Source organism: Quercus robur, chromosome 1, assembly GCF_932294415.1.
Source record: "Quercus robur chromosome 1, dhQueRobu3.1, whole genome shotgun sequence".
Taxonomy (NCBI): Eukaryota; Viridiplantae; Streptophyta; class Magnoliopsida; order Fagales; family Fagaceae; genus Quercus; species Quercus robur.
In genome coordinates this window covers 8,723,953-8,744,916 of record NC_065534.1, presented here as the reverse complement: position 1 = coordinate 8,744,916, position 20,964 = coordinate 8,723,953, and the positions used below count along the sequence as shown (strand labels likewise).

Genomic DNA, 20,964 nt, shown 5'->3' with positions numbered 1-20,964 from the left:
TAATAAATAATATCCAATTGTCACAAAATTTGACACATATATTAAGAGTACAAAGAACATATAATATAATGGTTAGATTTTTAAAATATGTAATAATGTTAATGATATTGAGTAAAGTTGTAACTTTAACCTACAATCAATTTTGTAGTTAAATTTTGTCTATTAATTGGCATGAATTAATGAGAGGGGCTGAAAATATAATTAAAGTAATAAGTGAAACTAAAAAATATGTTATTTCCATTGGCTCATTCATTATAAAACCAGCAACTTCTTAAATGGCACCTTGCGATGTCTGTTGATACGACCTATTTAGATTTAAACATACTCCCGTGATTGCCTGCCGACTATCTTTTTAATAATGAAATTGTCAGTTAAACACGTAGAAACTGTGATGACAAATGAGACAACCAACCCAACTGTAAAAGTGCTTGGACTTCGCAGTTTGCACCAGTTTAAAGGCAATAGCCCAAGGTTTTACTAAACTTTGTGAGCATGTGGTTTGGTAAAGGTCTGATCCTGGAATTTCATTATGAGCAATCAACGGCCTTGTGCTATGGGCTGTGGCCTGTGGGCATGAAACGCCACTAGTACCCATTCAAAACATTGGGCTACTTTATTATGAACCCCTTTGAGCCAGAAAAATGAGAAATAATAAATACTCTTATTCAACATGGTGGTCAAAAAAGACCTTCTAGTAATTTGCAAAGCCAGATACCATGATGAAATTTTGACCATAATAGAGTAAAAAATTTGTCAAAGTGGAAGACATTTCCTTATGTGTTTTGGGTTTAGGGAACATTATATAAGAATATGCGGAAAAAATACAAAGACAAGACTCAAGAGGACCCAATTCATTTTTCACACCTGTTCAGACTTCAAAGGCCAATTTTCTTGAAAGAAAACATTTGGTGCGTTCAATTCAAACTTCAAGTTCAATAATATTGTTGACGTTGATACTTGATAGCAGCCCTTTGGTTTTCCTCTTGAAACGCTCTAATTCTAAAACTAACGGCAACCGCCGACAGCTCTGAACCGTTTTTCGTTTTCCAAAGAAAGCCAATTCTTTAGGCTTTTTCACCTTATTTTGATTTGTTTTTACTTTTTAGTTTTTACACACTTTGAAAATATTCTTCTTCTTTTCTACTATTTACTTTTTTTGATAAATCTTTTGTAAAGTATTTAAAGTAATAAGTAATTAGTAAAACCTATCCAAATAGACCAGCACAAAAAGAGTCGGTATTCTGAAAAAAAAAAAAAAAAACTTTTCCTTCTCACTTTAATAAGCAATAAACAAAAAAGCATATTCTCTTTTTTATGATAAACACAAAAAAGCATATCCAACTAGTAGTTAGTTTTGGAATAAATAATCGTTAGCACCAAATATATATATATAATACCTTCTTTTTTTTTATTACTCTTTTTATCGTGTGCTATGTGCCTATACAAGATATTTTTATAATATTTTCACATGAAAAATCAAGTGTCGGTTTTTTTTTTTTTTTTACAAAATAGTATTTTAATTTTAAAAGCTTGAATCTCATTTCTTATCCCTCACACTCTACAAATATTTATATTTATAGAATAACTACTGCACCAAAGATGAACGGTGATAAGTGTCAATTTGTTAAATGACAATTGATTCAATTTAAAATCAATATCAACTTATCATAATTTATTGTGAAAATATTATAAGTAAAATATTTTTCATTAGAGTAACACTTTTCTTTTTGAAGTAGGACACCTTGTGCACCAAGAAAATATTTTTAATTTTTTTTCTTAATTTTTTTTTGGTGGGGTCAGAAGAACACTCCTTCTAAACCTATAAAAAAAACCTATTACATTGTTCAAAGTAAGGGGGCATTGAGCCATTGACATACACCACTTTTCAACTCTCTCTCAAGTCTCAATCTCATCTTTTCTCTCCTTATATTTAGATTTTACAATCACAAAACACAACAAACTCTTTTGACTCTTCCTCTTCATTTTTCATCTGAGATTTACTCTGTTTTTTCAACCTTCATCATCGTCTTCGTCTTCTTCTTCGTTTCTGTTAAGAAATGGAAATGGAGCAGAAACCTAAGACCAAGATCGTGTGCACTTTGGGACCCGCGTCAAGGTCGGTTCCTATGCTAGAAAAGCTTCTCAGAGCAGGCATGAACGTCGCTCGCTTCAACTTTTCTCATGGATCTCACGACTACCACCAGGAAACCCTCGACAATCTCAAAACCGCCATGGAAAACACCGGTATTCTCTGTGCTGTCATGCTTGACACCAAGGTAAACCATCTCTCCAGACCTTTTCTCCATCTGGGTATTCAGTTTTTTTTTTTTTTTTTTTCGATCGGTTTCTTTGTTTGCTTTTCGTGGTCCAATTTTTTGGCTATGTTTGTTTCTGTGCTTCTTGGGGTGACCTTTCTGTAATTTCCCATATGGGGTTTTGTCTTTTATATTCTGTTCTCTTCATTTGCATGATTTCCCATTCGTATAGGCATATAGTTTGTTGGATCAAACAAATACGATTTGAACTCTCATTGCACAATCTGTGGTGTTTGATTTTTCTCCGAGTGTTCACCATGAGTCCTGCCATTCGTTTCTTGTGCAAGGGACCACAATCCCACAATCTATGTTTTTTTACACATTTAAAACTGTCTATTATCTTTTTGACAATATAAATACTGACTTGCATTAAGAAGAATCTCAAATATACTTGCACAAACTCCTACTTTTTTTTTGGGGGTCTGGGAGAGGTGATTGGTAGGAAGCCTTGTTTCTAATCTTTTGGTAGAGGTTGATTCTTGGACTCAAACTCGTGACCTATTGCTTTGGTGCAAGGCACTTTCATCGCATCAAGGCCCAACCTCTATGATTAGAACAACCCTATATTGTAAACAGGAAATGGGAGAGGGTCACTGGGGTCAGTAATGGCAGGTGAAGTCGTAGTGATGTTTTGGACCCTCTAGCTGTGATATGAATCATTTATGTTTTTTGGTCAACTTTTTCTTAGTTGGGGTGGGGAGTAGAAGGTGTGTTTTGGGGAGTGGATGTGATGTTTTATACAAGCCAATGAGCTATGCTCAACTGATACTTATTTCTAATGGGTTGGCGGGTGATGTCTTGGGGTTCAAGACCTCCTGGGCTTGTGTAGTTTACCAACAACAACAAAAAATGTACTAAAAAAAACTGTTGTCTAGATATATGGAGGATTGTGCTGCACTGTTTGATGTGGTGTATATGGAGGGAATGGAATGCTAGAAGCTTTGAGGGTTGCGAACAATCCAATCTTGAGTTTTAAGTCTTTTGTCTTTTTTCCTCTTCTCAAATGGTGTTTAGTTTTACCATATTTTTCTTGCTTTTCCCTTCCTGTTTTGCTTGATCATTGTAACTTGGTTTCTTGATGTTTTTGTCCCTTTAGTACATTTCCTATGTATTGGGCTGTGTTATTTTCTTAATAAAATCTATATGTTACTTATCAAAAACAAAAACTGTTGTCTAGACACACCAATGTTGTAAATTTGCCTTAGTAAGGCATTTAGAATGGCTTTGAAACTATGGTGATGACTTTTCTTTTTCCATTTATTTTGTCACCTTTTTCATTTCTGAATGTTGTTATTGTTCTTCTTCATTTTATCTAAATCTCATGTTAGCCATTCCTAGTGGCTAGTGGCAAGCTTTTAAAGTTTCTAGATCAAGTTACTAATAAAAATATAGAAAAAGAGTTAATTCCTAATTGATGTAACAGGGTCCAGAGATTCGAACTGGATTTCTCAAAGATAGCAAACCCATCCAGCTGAAACTGGGTCAAGAAATCACCATATCTACTGACTACAGTATAAAGGGTGATGAGAATATGATTTGCATGAGCTACAAGAAGTTGGCTGTGGATGTACAGCCAGGAATGGTGATACTTTGTGCAGATGGCACTATCTCATTTAAAGTTTTAGCTTGTGACAAAAAATTGGGTTTGGTTCGATGTCGCTGTGAGAACTCTTCAGTTCTTGGCGAGAGAAAGAATGTTAATCTTCCAGGGGTTGTAGTGGATCTCCCAACTTTAACAGAGAAAGACCAGGAGGACATCTTGAAGTGGGGAATTCCCAATAAAATTGACATGATTGCTTTGTCTTTTGTTCGAAAAGGTTCAGACCTTGTGGAGGTTCGGAAGCTGCTTGGGAAACATGCTAAGAACATACTTCTCATGTCAAAGGTATGTTGAGGTTTGTGGAAACTTTAAATTATCTTGAAATGTGGTTTCACCAATGCTGCCTATGGTGGAAGTCAAAACCAAACTTTGGAAATTTCCTTAGCCTCAATTAAAAAGGATAACAGGCAGTTTTTGCTACTTTGGGTATTTTATTGGGAATACATCATGAACTCATTTGGAATAATATGGAAGTTTTTTCTGGATATTTTCTGATATCTATGAGATTGTTAGCAGTACTGCATTGTCTACACTTCCAAGTTAGTTTTGACTATTTGATTCTGATACTTAAGTTTTATTTTGAAATTTGTGTGGTAGGTTGAAAATCAAGAAGGGGTTGCAAATTTTGATGACATCCTTGCAAATTCAGATGCATTTATGGTGGCTCGGGGTGACCTTGGAATGGAAATCCCAATTGAAAAGATATTTCTTGCACAGAAAGTGATGATTTACAAGTGTAACATCCAAGGAAAACCTGTTGTGACTGCGACGCAGATGTTGGAGTCAATGATCAAATCTCCCCGGCCAACTAGAGCTGAAGCTACTGATGTTGCCAATGCAGTTCTTGATGGCACTGACTGCGTGATGCTGAGTGGTGAAACAGCTGCTGGAGCTTATCCAGAACTTGCAGTTCGGACAATGGCCAGAATTTGTGTAGAAGCAGAAAACACCCTTGATTATGGAGACGTCTTTAAAAGAATTATGCAACACTCGCCAGTGCCCATGAGCCCATTAGAGAGCCTGGCTTCTTCTGCTGTCAAAACTGCTAACTCAGCAAAAGCAACTCTTATTTTGGTCCTAACCAGAGGAGGAAGTTCTGCAAAATTGGTGGCCAAGTATAGGCCAGGCATGCCCATCTTGTCTGTGGTTGTCCCAGAGATTAAGACTGACTTGTTTAACTGGTCGTGCAGCGATGAAGCTCCAGCAAGGCATAGCCTAATTTTCCGTGGATTGATTCCAGTTTTAAGTGCAGGATCTGCCAGGGCTTCTGATGCAGAGACAACAGAAGAAGCATTGGAGTTTGCCATTCAGTTTGCCAAGGAACAGGGTCTCTGCAAGAATGGAGATTCTGTTGTGGCATTGCATAAGCTTGATAATGCATCTATTATCAAGATCTTGACCATCAAGTGATGATCATTTCCGATCTTTTCCCTACACAGCCTATTTCTCTCTTTGTTTCCCTTTTTCCTCTTTTGCCTCTTGTCGGGAGTGGCTAGTCTAAAGATGAGCGAATGATGATGGCTCTGATTTTGCAACCTTGCTTTTGTTTCTGGGTACAGAAACCTTTATTACTATTAAATGTGTTTTGATGAGAAAAATGCATTGAGATTTAGATCTCCAAATGTCTGATCATATAACTTTGACACAGTGGTTCCTTTGGATAAAGATATTTTAAAAGAAAGATTTGGATTTCAGTTGTTAGTTTAAATGACTTAAATAGAGTATGAAAAATGCAATTTTATTTATTTATTTATTTTCATATCGTTGAAATTTATTGATGGATTAGAGCATTATAAATTATTAGATTTAGATGTAAGATGTTAATTTAAATCTATAATATAAAAAATGTTTTTGTTTAAGCACAATCTTTGGAGTATGATCTGTAAAGCTCATTTCATTATTTGTTGTTAAAGTCTATATCAAACAATTTATCCTGGCAATTGTTTTTTAAATCCTTTAGATCCAAATGCAAACTATGAGAACTTGTTTTAATTTCCAAAACAGGTATCCAATTCTGTTTAAGTGGGCAATGGTGAGTATTCTTTGTTGTTGGTTGGGTACCAGTCAGGATTGGCTGTAAAGCCTTAAATCCACATTACAACCTAGATGTGAGGAAGGTTGCCTAAACTAAAATGTAATGCAATAATTTGAAGATGGTTCAATCCATGTTGAAAGATAGGAATTTTGTTCACTAAATTGAAATTCAGATTCCTTCAAAACATTTGGAAATTAGTTCTGAAAAATGTTATTGGAAAAAGTCCATCTAAGACTTGAAATTTTTCGTTTTAGTAGGAAGGAATTATATATGTCTCAACCCACAGGCTTCCTCTTAAGTGTATAAAATTTAATCTTTTTACACATCCTATTATTAACCCCCAAAACATCTCTCTCTCTCTCTCTCTCTCATTAGAATTGGTGCCATCTCATTAAAGGATAAAATGTATATCTCAACTTGTTTCATGTCCACTTCACACAAATTTTTCCCATATGGAAAATGGAAGGGGATGGGGGTATCAATTATACAGTCATCCCTATATTTAAGAGCACATTGCGTGCTTTGCCTAAATGCATAATTTAAAAGCATATGCTAAATGTCGGCTTCATAGCTTTTTTCTTTTCCCTAAAGATATGATAGGATTTGAATCTATGACATCTGTTTTATTGTAATTGCTTGTTATCATGAGTCCAATACACCAATTAATTTTTTGTGTAAGCCAAATTCAAACTTAACCGATTAAACTATTTAAAACCCACATTAATTCCATGAAATATGATGAATACAAATTTCCTATTTTATTTTATAAGAATTAAGACAAAAAAAAAATCCATGATTAAAATAATATATTTTAAAAAATAATAATAAAATAAATAAATAAAAGAAGAAGAAAAAAAAAATCCTTTGCCACGAATGGGAATTTCAGAAAAAAATTTAATGCAAAAGGGTACATGATTTTATTATTATTATTATTTTTTTTTTTAATGAGAGATTTGGCAAAAGGTTATAACCTCTTTTATTTTCATCAGTAAATTACGCCAAATACCAGTGAACTACTTGCTAAGAATGGACAAGGTGAAGCCGTGAATAACACCTTACAGCTTATATTTTCTAATCTTATATGAAGTATACATTTGCTTCGCAGTTTAATGTTTAGGACAAGTTGGGAAATTTTATACTTTTTTTTGAAAGATACTTAGGGACCAAAAAACCCAAAAAATCTTTAATTGATCCACCGCAAATTTTGACCTACGTATTTCATTACTTACCATTATTCTCTACCTTACAAAGTACATTTGCAATTCAATTAAGTAAGACAAAGGCTGTGTGAAATGTTAGGAAAAGTTTCTAGATCCATCCTTAAAACAAAGTACAAAAGAAAATTTATCTATACATTTCATCAGTTAAATAAAAAATATAATTCCTCAATCTCAGCACTAGTTTCGCATTTGGTTCGGCAAAAAAGGTTTAAAAGTGGGTCACCCCCTAGAAAAAAAAAAATTATTCCACACAGTGAAAGTTGTCAAGAGTTTGCTACGCAAAGAGGAACATGACCAATAGATCAAAATATTCTCCATCTTGGTTTCAGACTTCCAAGGATTTATATATCAGAAACAATATTCTAGCATTCTAGAACAAGAATGCTAGAATATATGTAAGACCAAAATTGGTTGAATATATGCCCACAACAAAACTGACGGATTTCAAAACGAAAAGAAGAAAAAAAAAACAAGAGTCAAAAACCCATCATGCCAAAACAATATTCTCCATTTCATTTTCAGATTATCAGGATTTCATACTTCATAGATCAGAAACAGTATTCTAGCATCCAAAAACATATACAATTGCATGATTCAGACCCCTTTTTTTTTTATTGATAAGTTACGATGTATGGATCATGAATTTGATAAATTACGAAGTATGAATCATGAATCTCCGCCCTCATCTTTTATCCTATTGTTATTTGTTATTTTTTTGGTCGGTAAGTTACACATACGCCCAATGGATCTAAAATCAATAACTTTATCCTCCAACCAATTATTATGGAAGAAAAAATTGTCAATCAAGCTAAAACTCATAGCCCCCTATTATATTATCATGGAGAGATGTGAATTGAGCTATAGCTCGATGTTGCAATTCAAAACGAAGAAACCAAGACACCTTTTTAGACCATTCACACGGTTTCAGCGTATAATTGAAGTGATGAACTGGCAGCTTTTTGTCAGCCGGACCAATCAGGTCGTGTCATCTGTCCCCACATTTTATCACCAAGCAGCAAGCACAATCGGCTATAGGAAAAGCATTGTTAAAAGAAGATAGTGTTTGTAGTATTAAACATTTCTCAAATCACAGACCCAAAGTATAAATTATTGAACAGAGTTTCGTACATCCAACATCTAGCAATTAGTGCATAGAAAGAATCAGATACCACATGGGTGCATTTCTTAAAAGTCTTATCTATAATGGAGTTTGGTCCAAATCAAACGGTTCCACTTCCTGTTATCAATATACCAATTCAAACAAGCAGACAATCCATACACGAAATTACAATCATATTGAAACTTTCAAAGCACCTAAAACACACAAAAAATAAAAGAAATGAATGAAAAATAAATTTATACAATATAACAGTAGGCAAATTAAGAACAACAGAAATTCTTTTAAGAGGGTAGCAAGTGATTTACAAGATTGAAAACACAAATCGTTCTTGCAAGATTCGGATGCAGTAAGATACTATATACATAAGGGCTGTTTTGAACATTCTGGCAATATATTGAACATTAAACTCATATAATGACTGAGGAAAATATATTCAATTTTCATCTGTTTGAGATGCATTCCCACTTCCAGTTGCATTAGCCGACGAAGATGACGGTGTTGAGGAAGAATTACCTCCACCAGATTGAGGTCCTGAAGATGAAAACAAATTACCAAATGGCCAAAACGAAAACCTTCTTGTATTTCCACTTCTCCCATCTCCATCTCCATCTCCATCTCCTTCTTCGCCACTAACTTGACCGCTCTCACTACTCGCTCTTGGGGTATTAGTACTGTTTCTAGACCCATCATCTGAATCACGCTTTGTCTCATCAGCAGGCAGCTGGAACCTACATACTGGACAAGAACTATGAAGCTCAAGCCAAGGCAGAATACACCCACTATGAAATTTATGCTTACAAGGCATCTGCTTTGCTTCAGCACCCATCTCAAAATCATCTAAACACACTGAACACTGCAAATTATCCTTAATTGTCATAGTAGGCAATGCTTCAATGGCCTCCTTTTGTGCCGGTGGTGTCCCATATCTATTGGGGTCATTCTCAGCCAAATGCTGCAGCAATAAATCTAAACCAGGACCAATGAAGTAATCACCTAGTGACCCAATGGGGCTCTGATTCTCGCCTTGACCCCGGTTTGAATCAAAAGAACCTTGAACAATCACAGTTTGATTAAAAGGGTTGATCAAAATTACGCGTTCTCTTTCTCTTTCCCTCTCTCTATCCCTATCCCTATTATCCCTATCACCCTCCGAATTCTCAGACATTTCGGATTGCATTCCAGCTCGAATGCCTTGGAGCAATTGTAGTATGGTTGCTGAGCTTCTTCTCCTCCTCCTAATAATGGATTCAAGTTGACGCTCCACATCAGCCTCACCCCCATGGCGTGACTCACCATTATCATCATTGTTATCCTCCTCCTCCTCCTCCTCCTCCTCAAAATCAAGACGTCTAGTCCGCCGGCGGCGAGGATTGCCCATCATGCCGAGCAAGATGGGGGCCCATAAAGAGAGGGCACGGTCAGATCCAAATTCGGTTTCAGGGTCTTGGTTATCCCCAGCAGTGCTATTCATTTCTTCAATAAAACCACTTTGGCAAAAGGGACATTTAATATCAGCTTCCATAACAGGATTCACCATTTGTGAACACATGTGACACCAATACCTTGCTGCCATAGTTTCCTCCATTTTTTCTTCTCTCTTCTTTCCCCACCACCACCACCACCACCACTACCTTAGATTCTGTCACAATCAAAAATTTAAATTTAAAAAAAAAAAAAAAAAAAAAAATCAACACAGTAATTCAATGAATAATAGACATCAACCATCCCCAACACAAAAACCCTCATAGTCAAACATTCATTCACAGGCAAAGAATCAAACAGTTTACAAGCCTTTCACAGATCTAAATCATCAACAACCTTTTCAACCACCACACCCACCCAAAAAAAAAAAAAAAAACCCACAAAATTCCCAGGTTAAAAAAATGCCAAGAAACACTGTTTGAGACTATAGAATAAAGGTCACAGATTTGCATACCCATTAACCCAAAAAAGCAAAAGTCAAACCCCAAAAAGCAAAAGAACCTGGTTAAAATTGTGAACCAAGATAATCTAGTAAGCAAAAAAAAGCGTTTTTGAAATTGGTACTATAACAAAAATTGTTGGATCCACAAATAAAGAAAAAGAAATGAGATTGAGAGAAATTTTGCACTTACCAAGACCCAGAAGAGGAGAAGAGAGCAGGTCCAAAACCAAAATCTAAAAAAAAAAAAAAAAAAATTGAGAAAATATGGCTTTTGGGTATTGGATATCGGAGAAAATAAGAAGGGTTTAGACTTAGCAATTTATGTTTTTTATAAAAATATAGAAATAAAGAAGGTTAGGTGAGAGAGATAGAAACCCTTTAAATCTGTCATTGAAAAAAGAGGAGAGAAGGATCTGGAACCATTTATTTCTTAATTTCATATAATTTTTATTTTTTATATTTAGAAAATTTTCATTAAAAACAACAAAAAAAAAAAAAAAAAAAAAAAAAAAAAACAATTATGATATTAGATAAAATTACAACCAGACAAGCAAAGGAAAGGAAATAACATCATCATTGAGTTTGAGTTTGACAAACAAACATTTAAATTAAAAGGAAACATAAATAACATAAAAAGATATATATAGTCAAAAGAGTCTTGGAAAATCTTTACCTTAACCCACCTCACAACACATCACCACAAAAGCTGTGTTTTTGTGTTTTGTGTTTTTTTTTTTTTTTAATTGTATTAGTAAGAGAGGAAAGAAGGAATGAAATGAAAGTGAGAGAGAGAGAGAGAGGTAAAAAGAAAATGGTAATCAATGGAATGGAAAGATTCTATTGATTGCGAACAAGGACAACCCAACCGCGTTTTCCCCTCTCTTTCTCTTCCTCTATTTCCTTTTTCTTTTATTTGTTTTCTTCTCTCTTCCCATACCTTTTGTTTTTTTACTCTCATCTTATTATGTTTGCTATTTTTAAAATGTAATTTTTTATTTTTTTAATTAATATGTATTTTTCCCTCTTTTTTAAGTTTGAGGTTGTTTCTATTTTCAAATTTTTATTTTTAGTCTTTCGTGTTTGAGTCTATTATTTTGAGAGAATTTTAATCTATAGCATCTGTTAATAATTATTTATTTTTAGTTTTTTTTTGTCTCCTTAATTTCCCCATTTTCACACATCCAAATAAGAAAATTTAGGAAGAGAGAGGCAAATCAAATGAATGGAAATTAATAAGCAATCCATCCAGAAAGAGTGAGTTTTTCATAAGAGGAGATGGATGGACTTAGGAAACTTCTTCCTGACAAAGGAGAGGCAACTATGGTAGCAAAAGTGAGGGATGTCCACATCAGCCATCTCACATGCTCAGAGGACCATCAGGCCTTTTGTGATTGGGTTGAATTTAGCTCTAAACCAATTTAAAAGAATTTCCTCTAAGTATATTATGTGATGATTTATATAATTATTTATATTTATTATTTAAACAAGTTATATTACTCGTTAAAATAGTAATGTGACTAAAATTACACATATATTATTTTTACAAAATAAACTTTTTTATTTATAGTACTTTAAGAGTATATAATAAATGTTTGTTTCTTTCTCTCACATGAATTTAATTAGCGAAACATAGTAATGTGACTAAAATTACACATATATTATTTTTACAAAATAAACTTTTTTATTTATAGTACTTTAAGAGTATATAATAAATGTTTATTTCTTTTTCTCACATGAATTTAATTAGCGAAACATAATATTATGTGAGATGGGAGAGTATGTAATTATTGTGTTTCTGGAGCACTAAATAATTGCTCACAAATAAATTAGAATTGGCATCTTTTTTAAAATACATGCATGAGTATTGTAAGGGCGGCACCACCTTAAGGCTAGGGTGGTCCCAGGACCACCTGGCCTGAAATTTTTTTTATATATAATAATTAAAAAAAATTAATTGTCTATCCTTCAATAAAAATTTGGGAACACCCTCAATTTTTTTATGCCAATAAAATTAAATTTTGCTCCATAATTTATTTTACATTTAATGGATGAATAATTGTCTGATTGTATACATTGAAAGATATGTAGTTTGTAGCATTGATAATGAGATTATCATACACCGATTTCAAAATATGAAAACTCTTAGAATGTAATTGTAAATTTTATATATTTATGTGTTTTTTTATTGTTATTGTTATCAATATATGAATTTCTCTTTTTATTAAATTATAGTATAATTTATGATTCTTAAGGAACATTTTGAGAAAAATTCCTTGAACCGCTACTGAAGTACCACAACTATTTTACATGATAGACTGTAATTAGTTGTTTGTTACTTTCTCATAAATTCATTACTTTTTATCTATTATTCACAGTATTTTGGGCAAGAGTTAAATTTTTTTTTTTTATTGGTAATGAATTTTTTGCTATGATGAAGGCAAATGCTACCACAATTTAATGGCTTTTGCTTAAGTTAATAAACTTTCTTTTTAAAGAATAGTCTTCATCCATATATTCTAAGTATGCGTTTAACTCCAACTTAAAAAATTAACTTTTTTCATTATTCAGTTTATTTTTGTTACTATTTATGAATCTCACTATACTTTTTAGTACTATTAATGGATCTTATTATATTATTTCAACTAACTTTTTTTTTTTTAGAATCTTATTTCAGTTAACTTTTTTTTTTATTTACAGTACTTTCAGTAAAAATTTTTTAATTTTAATAAAATAATTAAATTCCAAACGGACCATAAGATATGCATACAAATTCGTGGCTGTGGCGATGGTGGCCGCCCATGTTTGGTCTGTTTTTAGTTCTAAAAGTTCAGAAAAAAAAATTTTAATTTTAATAAAATAATCAAATTCCAAACAGAGTGTAAGACGTACATAAAATACGTGGATGTGACGGTGGCCGCCCATGTTTGGTCTGTTTTTCATTCTAAAAGTTCAGGAAAAAAAAAAACTTATGTTTAATTTGGTGACAGTAATGAGAGCACACTTCTTGTGGGCTGGGCGTGGCTGAGGGAGTGGGTATAGTGACGACTGAAGTGACATCTTTCTGTGGATATGCTATATATTGTTGCCACGTCACCACTTGCTTAACACAGATAATGACAGCCTCAACTGGTAATTAAAAATTCCAACCAAAAAAGTGTTCGTATCATATTCATATTCAGTATATAAATAAGAATTTTATTAACGTGTCTTTAGAACATACATTAATTTTTATTTTTAAAAATAATTTTTTTAAGAATTAAAAAAGTAATGATAATTTTTTTCGAGAAAATATTTTCAAACAAATAAATATACTAAAACTGAAGCCGTATTCATCTTAATGTACTAATTTTAAACAAGTGTCATGCACCAAACAAAAGTCGTATTCATCTTGCTGTATTAATTTTACATACGTGTCCGCATTCAACCTGACTGTACTGCTCCATCTATCATCAACCCTGACTCCATGTCTTCACAATGTTGACTATGACCTGCAAAGCTGTGAAATTATATATTGTTGTGAAAGTGTCCCTCCAATCAATGAATCATTCATATGAATTCCCACACGTCTCCCACTTTAGCCATATCACATTTTCGTCCATCTAAATCATAATTTTTTTTTTTTTTTTTTTGTGTATTATATAATACACATAAAACTTTATAAAAAAATATATAATTATTATACACTTAGAATATATTCAATTAATGACAACTTAATTGATACTTATGCAAATAATTAGCTATTTACCAACTATCTAGAGAAGAATATACCTATTTAGTAATATTATGGTGATGTTTTTATTATTCGTTTATTTTCATAATATATATATAGCGATCGATTTAGTATTTCAAATCCTATCGTATCTAAAAACTAATAATACTATAAAAATAATAATTAGATTAACTTGTGATAATATTCGTTGAATTTAATCTATTTTTTGATCCAAAAAAAATGTTTTCTTATAATAATACTTGTCTATAATCCATTAACATAAAGTAATTTAATATGGAAATTCTAGATTGTCGTTTGGGTCATGCTTAAGGACTTAGAGGGAGTAGGACTAAAAATAAAATAAATAAATAAGACTTGAAATTGAGAAGTGTGTGTGGTCCAATTTTTGTAGAGAGAGAGAGAGAGAGAGAGAGAGAGAGAGAGAGAGACAATAGATGTGGTTATTTTATTAGGCTAACTGAGTGGTATCAGGAATTTGTGTTAAAACGTCCAATAATTTTTTATTAAAAAAAAAAAGTCCAATAATTTGATGAACTTTGGTGAAATCTAAAAAAAATAATAGATAACGAAAGCTATATATAAACCCATTTGTTTATGTCCTGCACGATACATTCAATACATTTGATTTGATATGATTAGTATGATACACATGTTTGTATCATACAATTCACGAGCTTGCCGGATATGAGACCTTTTTCTTTTTTCTTTTTTTTTTTTAACTTTGATTGTAATATCTATTATCTCTTTTTACCTTTTAAATTTTGTGGGAGAACAAGGATCAAAGTTAGTTAATGGTGGCAGTAAGAGTAATTCCGATGAGGGGAACTATATGAAGAGGACTTGTTTAACTAATAAGGAGTTTGGGATGATGTTGCTGATGACGATGTCAAGGGTTCCTACTTGACCTCAAGAAGGCCAAGAATCCGGAATGAAGGAAGCATGGTGCAATCCCCGAGGAGATAAAGGTAACTTAGTTATGAACAAGGAAGAAAAGAAAAAGGGAAAACAAGACAGCCATCCCCTTCGCATTAAATGCACTACAACCACTTAACTGGCCGCATTAATGAATAGATAACCATGAACAGTGTTCTTCACAACTCATATTTTATTGTATAAACCTTATAGTAAGGTCTTGAAGGGACAAGTATCAAGAAAATCTAATCTCAACTTCCAAATGTAAGATCCAGATGCATCCTTGCTAATTTATATAAACCCAAGGATCACCTGGATCAAAGGAAGGGGAGATAGAGTGGAGGAAAAATAGAAGAGAGAGAGAGAAACCAAGTTGTATCTACATCCTCGGATTGAACCTAAGGACAAACACTTAGCTAATTTCTATGCAATTTCCAGTTGAATATTTCCACTTTGCATAGAAAATTTAACTCTGATCTTTGTTTCATGTTACACAACGGGTATTTCAAAATTAACCTTGCATCCCATCTCTATAAATTAATTACGTGAGTGAATTGCAGCATAATTAAAACGAGTCTTAAATACTTTCAAAAAAAACGAGTCTTATATTAATTAATCTACTTTTCGCCCGCCACAAATCCTTTCAGGCCTTTGCCAAATTTCCATAACCCAGAGAGAGAGAGAGAGAGAGAGAGAGAGAGAGAGAGAGAGAGAGAGAGAGAGAGAGAGAGAGAGAGAGAGAGAGAGAGAGAGAGAGAGAGAGAGAGAGAGAGAGAGAGAGATTTTTTTTTTTTACCTCACTCCCATTTTTAGTTTTTTTTCCCTGGTCATTATAAAAGGAAATTATTTATTTATTTTATCTTTTTATCTGAAGGAAAATATTTTCTTTGGTTGCATTTTAAAAATTATATTAGACAACAATTTTCAGTGTTTGGTAACATTCTGAAAATGCTATTTTCCTACAAAATTTTCACATTTTCTCAATTTCCAAACAAATTTTATATCACAAAATCCACTACTATCCATACAAAAACCACCAAAACGCCACCACCCACACCACCACAACATATATATATATATATATATATAAAAAGAGATTAAAGAGAGATAGATCGGGAAAGAGAGATTAGTCTTCAGCGGCGGCGATGACGAGAACGAGATGCAAGGCGATTGGAGAGGTGGGTCTTGGGTTTTTGTGGATCAGTGATGGGTGTTTGTGCCGGAGCTTGGTTGGGCGGTGATGAGGGATCGGTGATGAGGGATTGGTGATGGGTGTTTGTGCCGGAGCTTGGCTGGGCGGTGATGAATGTGCTCTCTCCCTCTCTCTCTCTTCTTCACTAAGTCTTGTAATTGATTTGAAGGTAAAGTAGAAATTGAAATCAAATTACGTCTTGAGAGGGTTATTTTACGATCAACATGGAAATTGATTTCCGTTTGACCAAGTTTTTTGTGCTTACCAAACACCTAGACTGGTGTAAAATGATTTCCTGAAATCATTTTTAGTCAAAACAAATGCAGTCTTAACATTTTCTACTCCATTTGGATCACCACCAAGGTAGACATTGTACACTGATGTGGTGGTAGTAATTACTAATCATTCCTTTGCATAGAAAAGAATATGGCTTGTATACCTAATTTTTATTCCCTTGAAATATGTGTCTTTTTACTTTTTGATAGTAAAATGGTCCTAGGTAATAACACCCGTCTTTTTTTTTTTTTTTTTAATGAACTAAAGTCTATTTGAATACAGTTTATTGTTAAAAATTTAAATATTGTAACAAAATAATTTTTAAATATGAAAATAGTGCCGTATGACCAAGTTTTAAAATTGATTTTACTGAAAAAAGTACTTGTGGGTCCTGTGCACTAAAAATGCACAATTCAGTATAAATGCAAACGTTGAGAAAAAAAAAGCTGTATCGAAACTAACACCCAACCAAAGTCATGGAGCAATAAAGTCTTTCTCGTTTAATACTTCTATCATTGTTTTCTTACTTGTAGGAAGGGGCAAACACACAAATCTACCTAACAAAAAGTCCCTCTTTAGGACTTCACAATTTTCAGTCAATGATGCCTATTAATAAGCTTTCTATTACTATTCTAGTCGATCCTTAATTCAGGAAAGTAAAAATTATATCTCATACGTTAAATATATTTGAATATCTATTTTTTCTTTGTCCCACAACGTATAATGTTTACATTTTGTGACTTGTGAAAGAAGTGTTACATTATTGATATATTTGATACATAAGATAGTAATTGCAAGTGAGAAGATATTCTTTGCTAAGTCATTGATCATTGTGTTATATAGCTACCTTGTTTACTAATTATTCATTGCTATTTGTGTTGCATAAACCTTTTTTCTTTGTTGATGAAGTGTTACAACCCTTAAGTAATATGTTTTATAGTCCACCTATTGTTAATTTAGAGTGCATCTCAACACTAGCACCCCGATGTGTTGTAGTGATTTGATAAGATGGAAAATAGGGAAGGAAAAACATGGGAGATTTTGGATGGGGCTTGTTTGGTTGCGAGGGAAAAAGGGAGGGAATTTTGGAGAGGCCCTCGACCAAATTCATATCCCCCAAAATGGGAAGAAAATGTGAGTAGGAGAGAGGGTTTGAAAAATTACCCATCTATCCCATCTCCTCCCTTTGTTTTGTGCAATTAGTGTGTTTTTTAAAATGCAAATGTGCATAAATCATAATAATTATTTCAAGTATTTGATACAAGTCAAGTTCTTGGGGGCTATTGAGAGTGTCAAATCTTACTTATTAAAAAAAGGAAAAAAAAAAGAAAAAAGAAAGAGAAAAAGAAAAAACTAGTGGTCGCAGCCTCGCAGGGCAGGCCCCAAAATTTAGTGGCTGAAATTTTTTTCCTTATCTCTACATTCTTTGACTTCCACATGGCAAGCTCTTCTTGTGGTCAGAAATAGACTTCCCCATGACTATAAACGTGAATCAAAATCCTTTTTTGTGCCAACTATTCAACTAAACGTGAATCACTCTCGCTCACTCTCTCTCCTTCTTCTTCCATTTGTTTCTTGGGGGTAGAAAAACATGACTGATTCAAATAAAAAATAGTAAAATAATATTACAATCATAAACTATTTTATAATATTTTTACAAACTGATAATATAATAAATTTTTATTAATTTTCATCTGAGTCTATCGTTAATATTATTTTTTTATGGACAAAGTTTAGCTATAAATGTTTGTAGCTTAAGGCTACAAACACACTCAATAAAATAAATATTACAACATATTTTGAAAATCTAACCGTTAAATTGCATGTTCTTTACGCCCTTAATACACATATTTAATTTTGTGTCAATCGGATATCATTTACTACATGATTTATAAACTTATATTTTGTACATAATTTTAAATTACAAAAACTTGCAAGTTTGTAGCATAAGGCTACAACTAATTTTGTAGCTAAACTTTGTCCTTTTTTTATTTACCAATAACAATACAATACACCAACAGTTTATAAAAAATATTTGTAAAATAATTTGTGGCAACATTTTCCAATTAGAAAGATGGGAATATTAACAAGCCAGGCTAATTGAATTATTGAACCCAATGGGGGCCATACCATAAAATACAATACAATAAGCGCCATGTAAATTGCTATGCTTTTGCCGTCCGGCATTTTATCGTAACCTGGCTGACAAATCAATAGAGTTAAGGTTAAATAAATATGGGGCACTTTTTTTTTAGGTCTTTTTCTTTAATTAATTAATTAATTTTCTATAAAAAAATTTAATTAATTAATTTAATTATCTTGATTTCTCCGAAGGACACTTTTTTTTTGGTCCTTCTAAATCTTGTCTCCTTCTTAGGTGAGCGTGTCCAATGGAGCTCATAATATAGTTTTGTGGTGACCACGCGGAACCTCCCTACTTGTTGCCTCTTTTTTCTTTTTAAAGTCTGGACCCCGTTCTCCATTTGAAAAAACTACTTCAACAACCTATAGGTTGGACCCCGTTATTTATTTGAGACATTGACATTACTTCAACAACCCATCTCTTATCTCTTGCCAAGTGATAGTACTCAAAAATTAACACTTCTTGACATTTCCAATCACTTTATTGCAGTGGAATTTCATGAGCTTTCATATATATACTTTTATATGAATAGGAAAAAACTTAGATAGTTTTGGAGTATTAGAGTCAGTTTCGATACCGTTTATTTGCTAAAAAATAAAAACTTATTGCTGAAAATACTGTAGCAAAATATTAATTAAAAATCAAAACACTGTTCACTTGCTACTGTTCATTTTTGTGCTTTGACTGGTCCATGAACAGTGTCATGGGACCAGCCAAAAAACGCAAACACAGCAATAATGCAGACGCGTTGCTAAACAAACACACACTTCGACTCTCAAGAAGTACGGATATTTCATTTGGGATGTCATAACCACATCGTAATGATGTCTTATCTATTGTACCATATTTTTTTTGGTTGAAAAATTGCCCATATCGTCATATCGTATCCACAACCGTACCTGTATTTGTGCATCCTAACCAAGCTCTCACATAAGGGGTGGGCCCCAAATGTGGGACTCACCATGGGGCGCAGCCACTATGTGAGACCAGAGCACTGCTGCGAACTATGTAAGAATTTTCCATACAAATAAGGTTTTTTTTTTTTTTTTCTTTTGTTTTTTTGATGTGCAAATAAGGTTTTAGTGTAATATTTTTGTGCATAAGCATAATATGAGATTGACACATGATCATTTTAAAACACGTGTTGTGGCATGATTACAAGACGCAATTCGAGCCCATTTTATATATTTAATTATGCTAAAAGTGAAATGGTTAGGGTCCCTAAAATATAAAAGGCACGGGTGCTCATAGTTTAGTCAATCTCGGAATAGGTGTTGAGGCCTCACTCGACTCGATTCCTTTAGGTTGAAAACTACCAGTTGCCTATTGACGGATGGAATGAAATCGTCCATTCTCCTCCATTTTATAATCAATCCACTAAAAAATCAAGACAACTGATGATGATTTGATCGTCAGTTGATTTATGATCGTCCAGATGAAACTGTTCTTCGCCAGACCAATCTTCTGCAACTCGTGAACGAACGAAAGAAGGTAGTTTGCCGGCGTTGTGCCTGCAAAAAGGTCTCCGATGCCAAAGTCAGTAAGATTGACAAAGGAGAACAATGGGAGTAATTTTCTAGAGTGTTGTCTTACCCTGCCCCTCTCGGGGTTTAGCTCTTTTATATGTGTGTTTGTAGGTCCTTTCTTCTAGCCGTTGGTGGAGTCTTGATGGAGGCTTTAATCTAGCCTGGTAACGTCTTTGCTGGGTGTTAATGATGAGCTACCATTCCCAACGGTCTGAAGGTTGATTAATGTCTTGTAACCGCTCCGCGAAGGGTAGGAACGAGTGTCCGGATGTTTGAGCGACGACCTTCTCTCTTGGGACGATTTTATCAAGATCGTCCCTTTCTTGCCTTCTGTGGACGATTACCATTTTGGTCGGGCGTATCAGTTGCCCCCTATTCCATGGTCGTCCATTCTTTGGACGATTATAGGAATATGAAGAGTTTGCTATGACCATTCATTTTTTATTCATTTATTTTTCAGTAATGGCGCTTGGAATTCTGCTCCGCATTGATTACGTAGTGGCGGCTATGAATCCTCTTAGCGCCACGTGTTTGGTTTCTACTGGTAGGAGTGCCTCGTTTCCGGTGAGTGTCTTTTCAGTTTTCCCGCACTTTCCAAGGCAGAAACGTTTGATCTCTTTTGGTTTTTCCTTTTTCCATTTCTCCATTGTCTGTGCAGTTGTTCTCTCCTACGCGTATTTTGCTCCTCAACTCCTCAGTTTTCTTCCTAACTTCCAGGTACGCCCACCCCATTTTACGCTTTTCTTTCCTTTTCAGTTTTCCCTTGTATTTGTGTTGCTTGAATTCTTTTTCCTTTTCTGTACTGGTTTCTCCTCTCACTGAGTGGTGGGGTTAGTTCTTTTTCTTTTTCTCTCCTTTAATGGTGGACACCTTCGAAGTTAGGCGTAGCTTCCTTTCCGTAGCCTTTCTCCTTGCCCGCCTAGGTTCCTTGGTAGAGCTGTCTGGTGACCTATTGGGTGCGCCTTCCCTCG

General features: G+C 33.7%; 2 protein-coding genes across 3 annotated transcripts; one reads left to right on the top strand and one right to left on the bottom strand.

The window, feature by feature from the left end:
• Positions 1-1,846: 1,846 nt before the first annotated feature.
• Positions 1,847-5,616, top strand: LOC126719195 (pyruvate kinase, cytosolic isozyme). Its single transcript, XM_050421776.1, has 3 exons — positions 1,847-2,276; positions 3,739-4,200; positions 4,513-5,616. The coding sequence occupies exons 1-3, from the start codon at positions 2,058-2,060 to the stop codon at positions 5,323-5,325; spliced, it is 1,494 nt and encodes a 497-aa protein (XP_050277733.1). The 5' UTR covers positions 1,847-2,057; the 3' UTR covers positions 5,326-5,616.
• A 2,894-nt stretch (positions 5,617-8,510) lies between these two features.
• Positions 8,511-11,132, bottom strand: LOC126719169 (E3 ubiquitin-protein ligase SIRP1). 2 transcript variants are annotated; one of them, XM_050421760.1, is made up of 3 exons: positions 10,888-11,132; positions 10,405-10,447; positions 8,511-9,929 (listed from the first exon to the last, which is right to left on the bottom strand). In XM_050421760.1, the coding sequence occupies exon 3, from the start codon at positions 9,873-9,875 to the stop codon at positions 8,724-8,726; it is 1,152 nt and encodes a 383-aa protein (XP_050277717.1). In that variant the 5' UTR covers positions 9,876-9,929; positions 10,405-10,447; positions 10,888-11,132; the 3' UTR covers positions 8,511-8,723. The 2 variants fall into 2 exon arrangements, with proteins under 2 accessions (XP_050277717.1, XP_050277712.1); XM_050421755.1 differs by lacking the exon at positions 10,405-10,447.
• Between the last annotated feature and the right edge of the window lie 9,832 nt (positions 11,133-20,964).

Excerpts from the sequence above, each read along its gene's own strand:
- LOC126719195 (XM_050421776.1), top strand. The coding sequence starts at position 2,058 with ATGGAAATGGAGCAGAAACCTAAGACCAAGATCGTGTGCACTTTGGGA. Across the intron at positions 2,277-3,738 it reads CTGTCATGCTTGACACCAAG|GGTCCAGAGATTCGAACTGG; the intron begins GTAAACCATCTC and ends TTGATGTAACAG. Across the intron at positions 4,201-4,512 it reads ACATACTTCTCATGTCAAAG|GTTGAAAATCAAGAAGGGGT; the intron begins GTATGTTGAGGT and ends TTTGTGTGGTAG.
- LOC126719169 (XM_050421760.1), bottom strand. The coding sequence starts at position 9,875 with ATGGAGGAAACTATGGCAGCAAGGTATTGGTGTCACATGTGTTCACAA.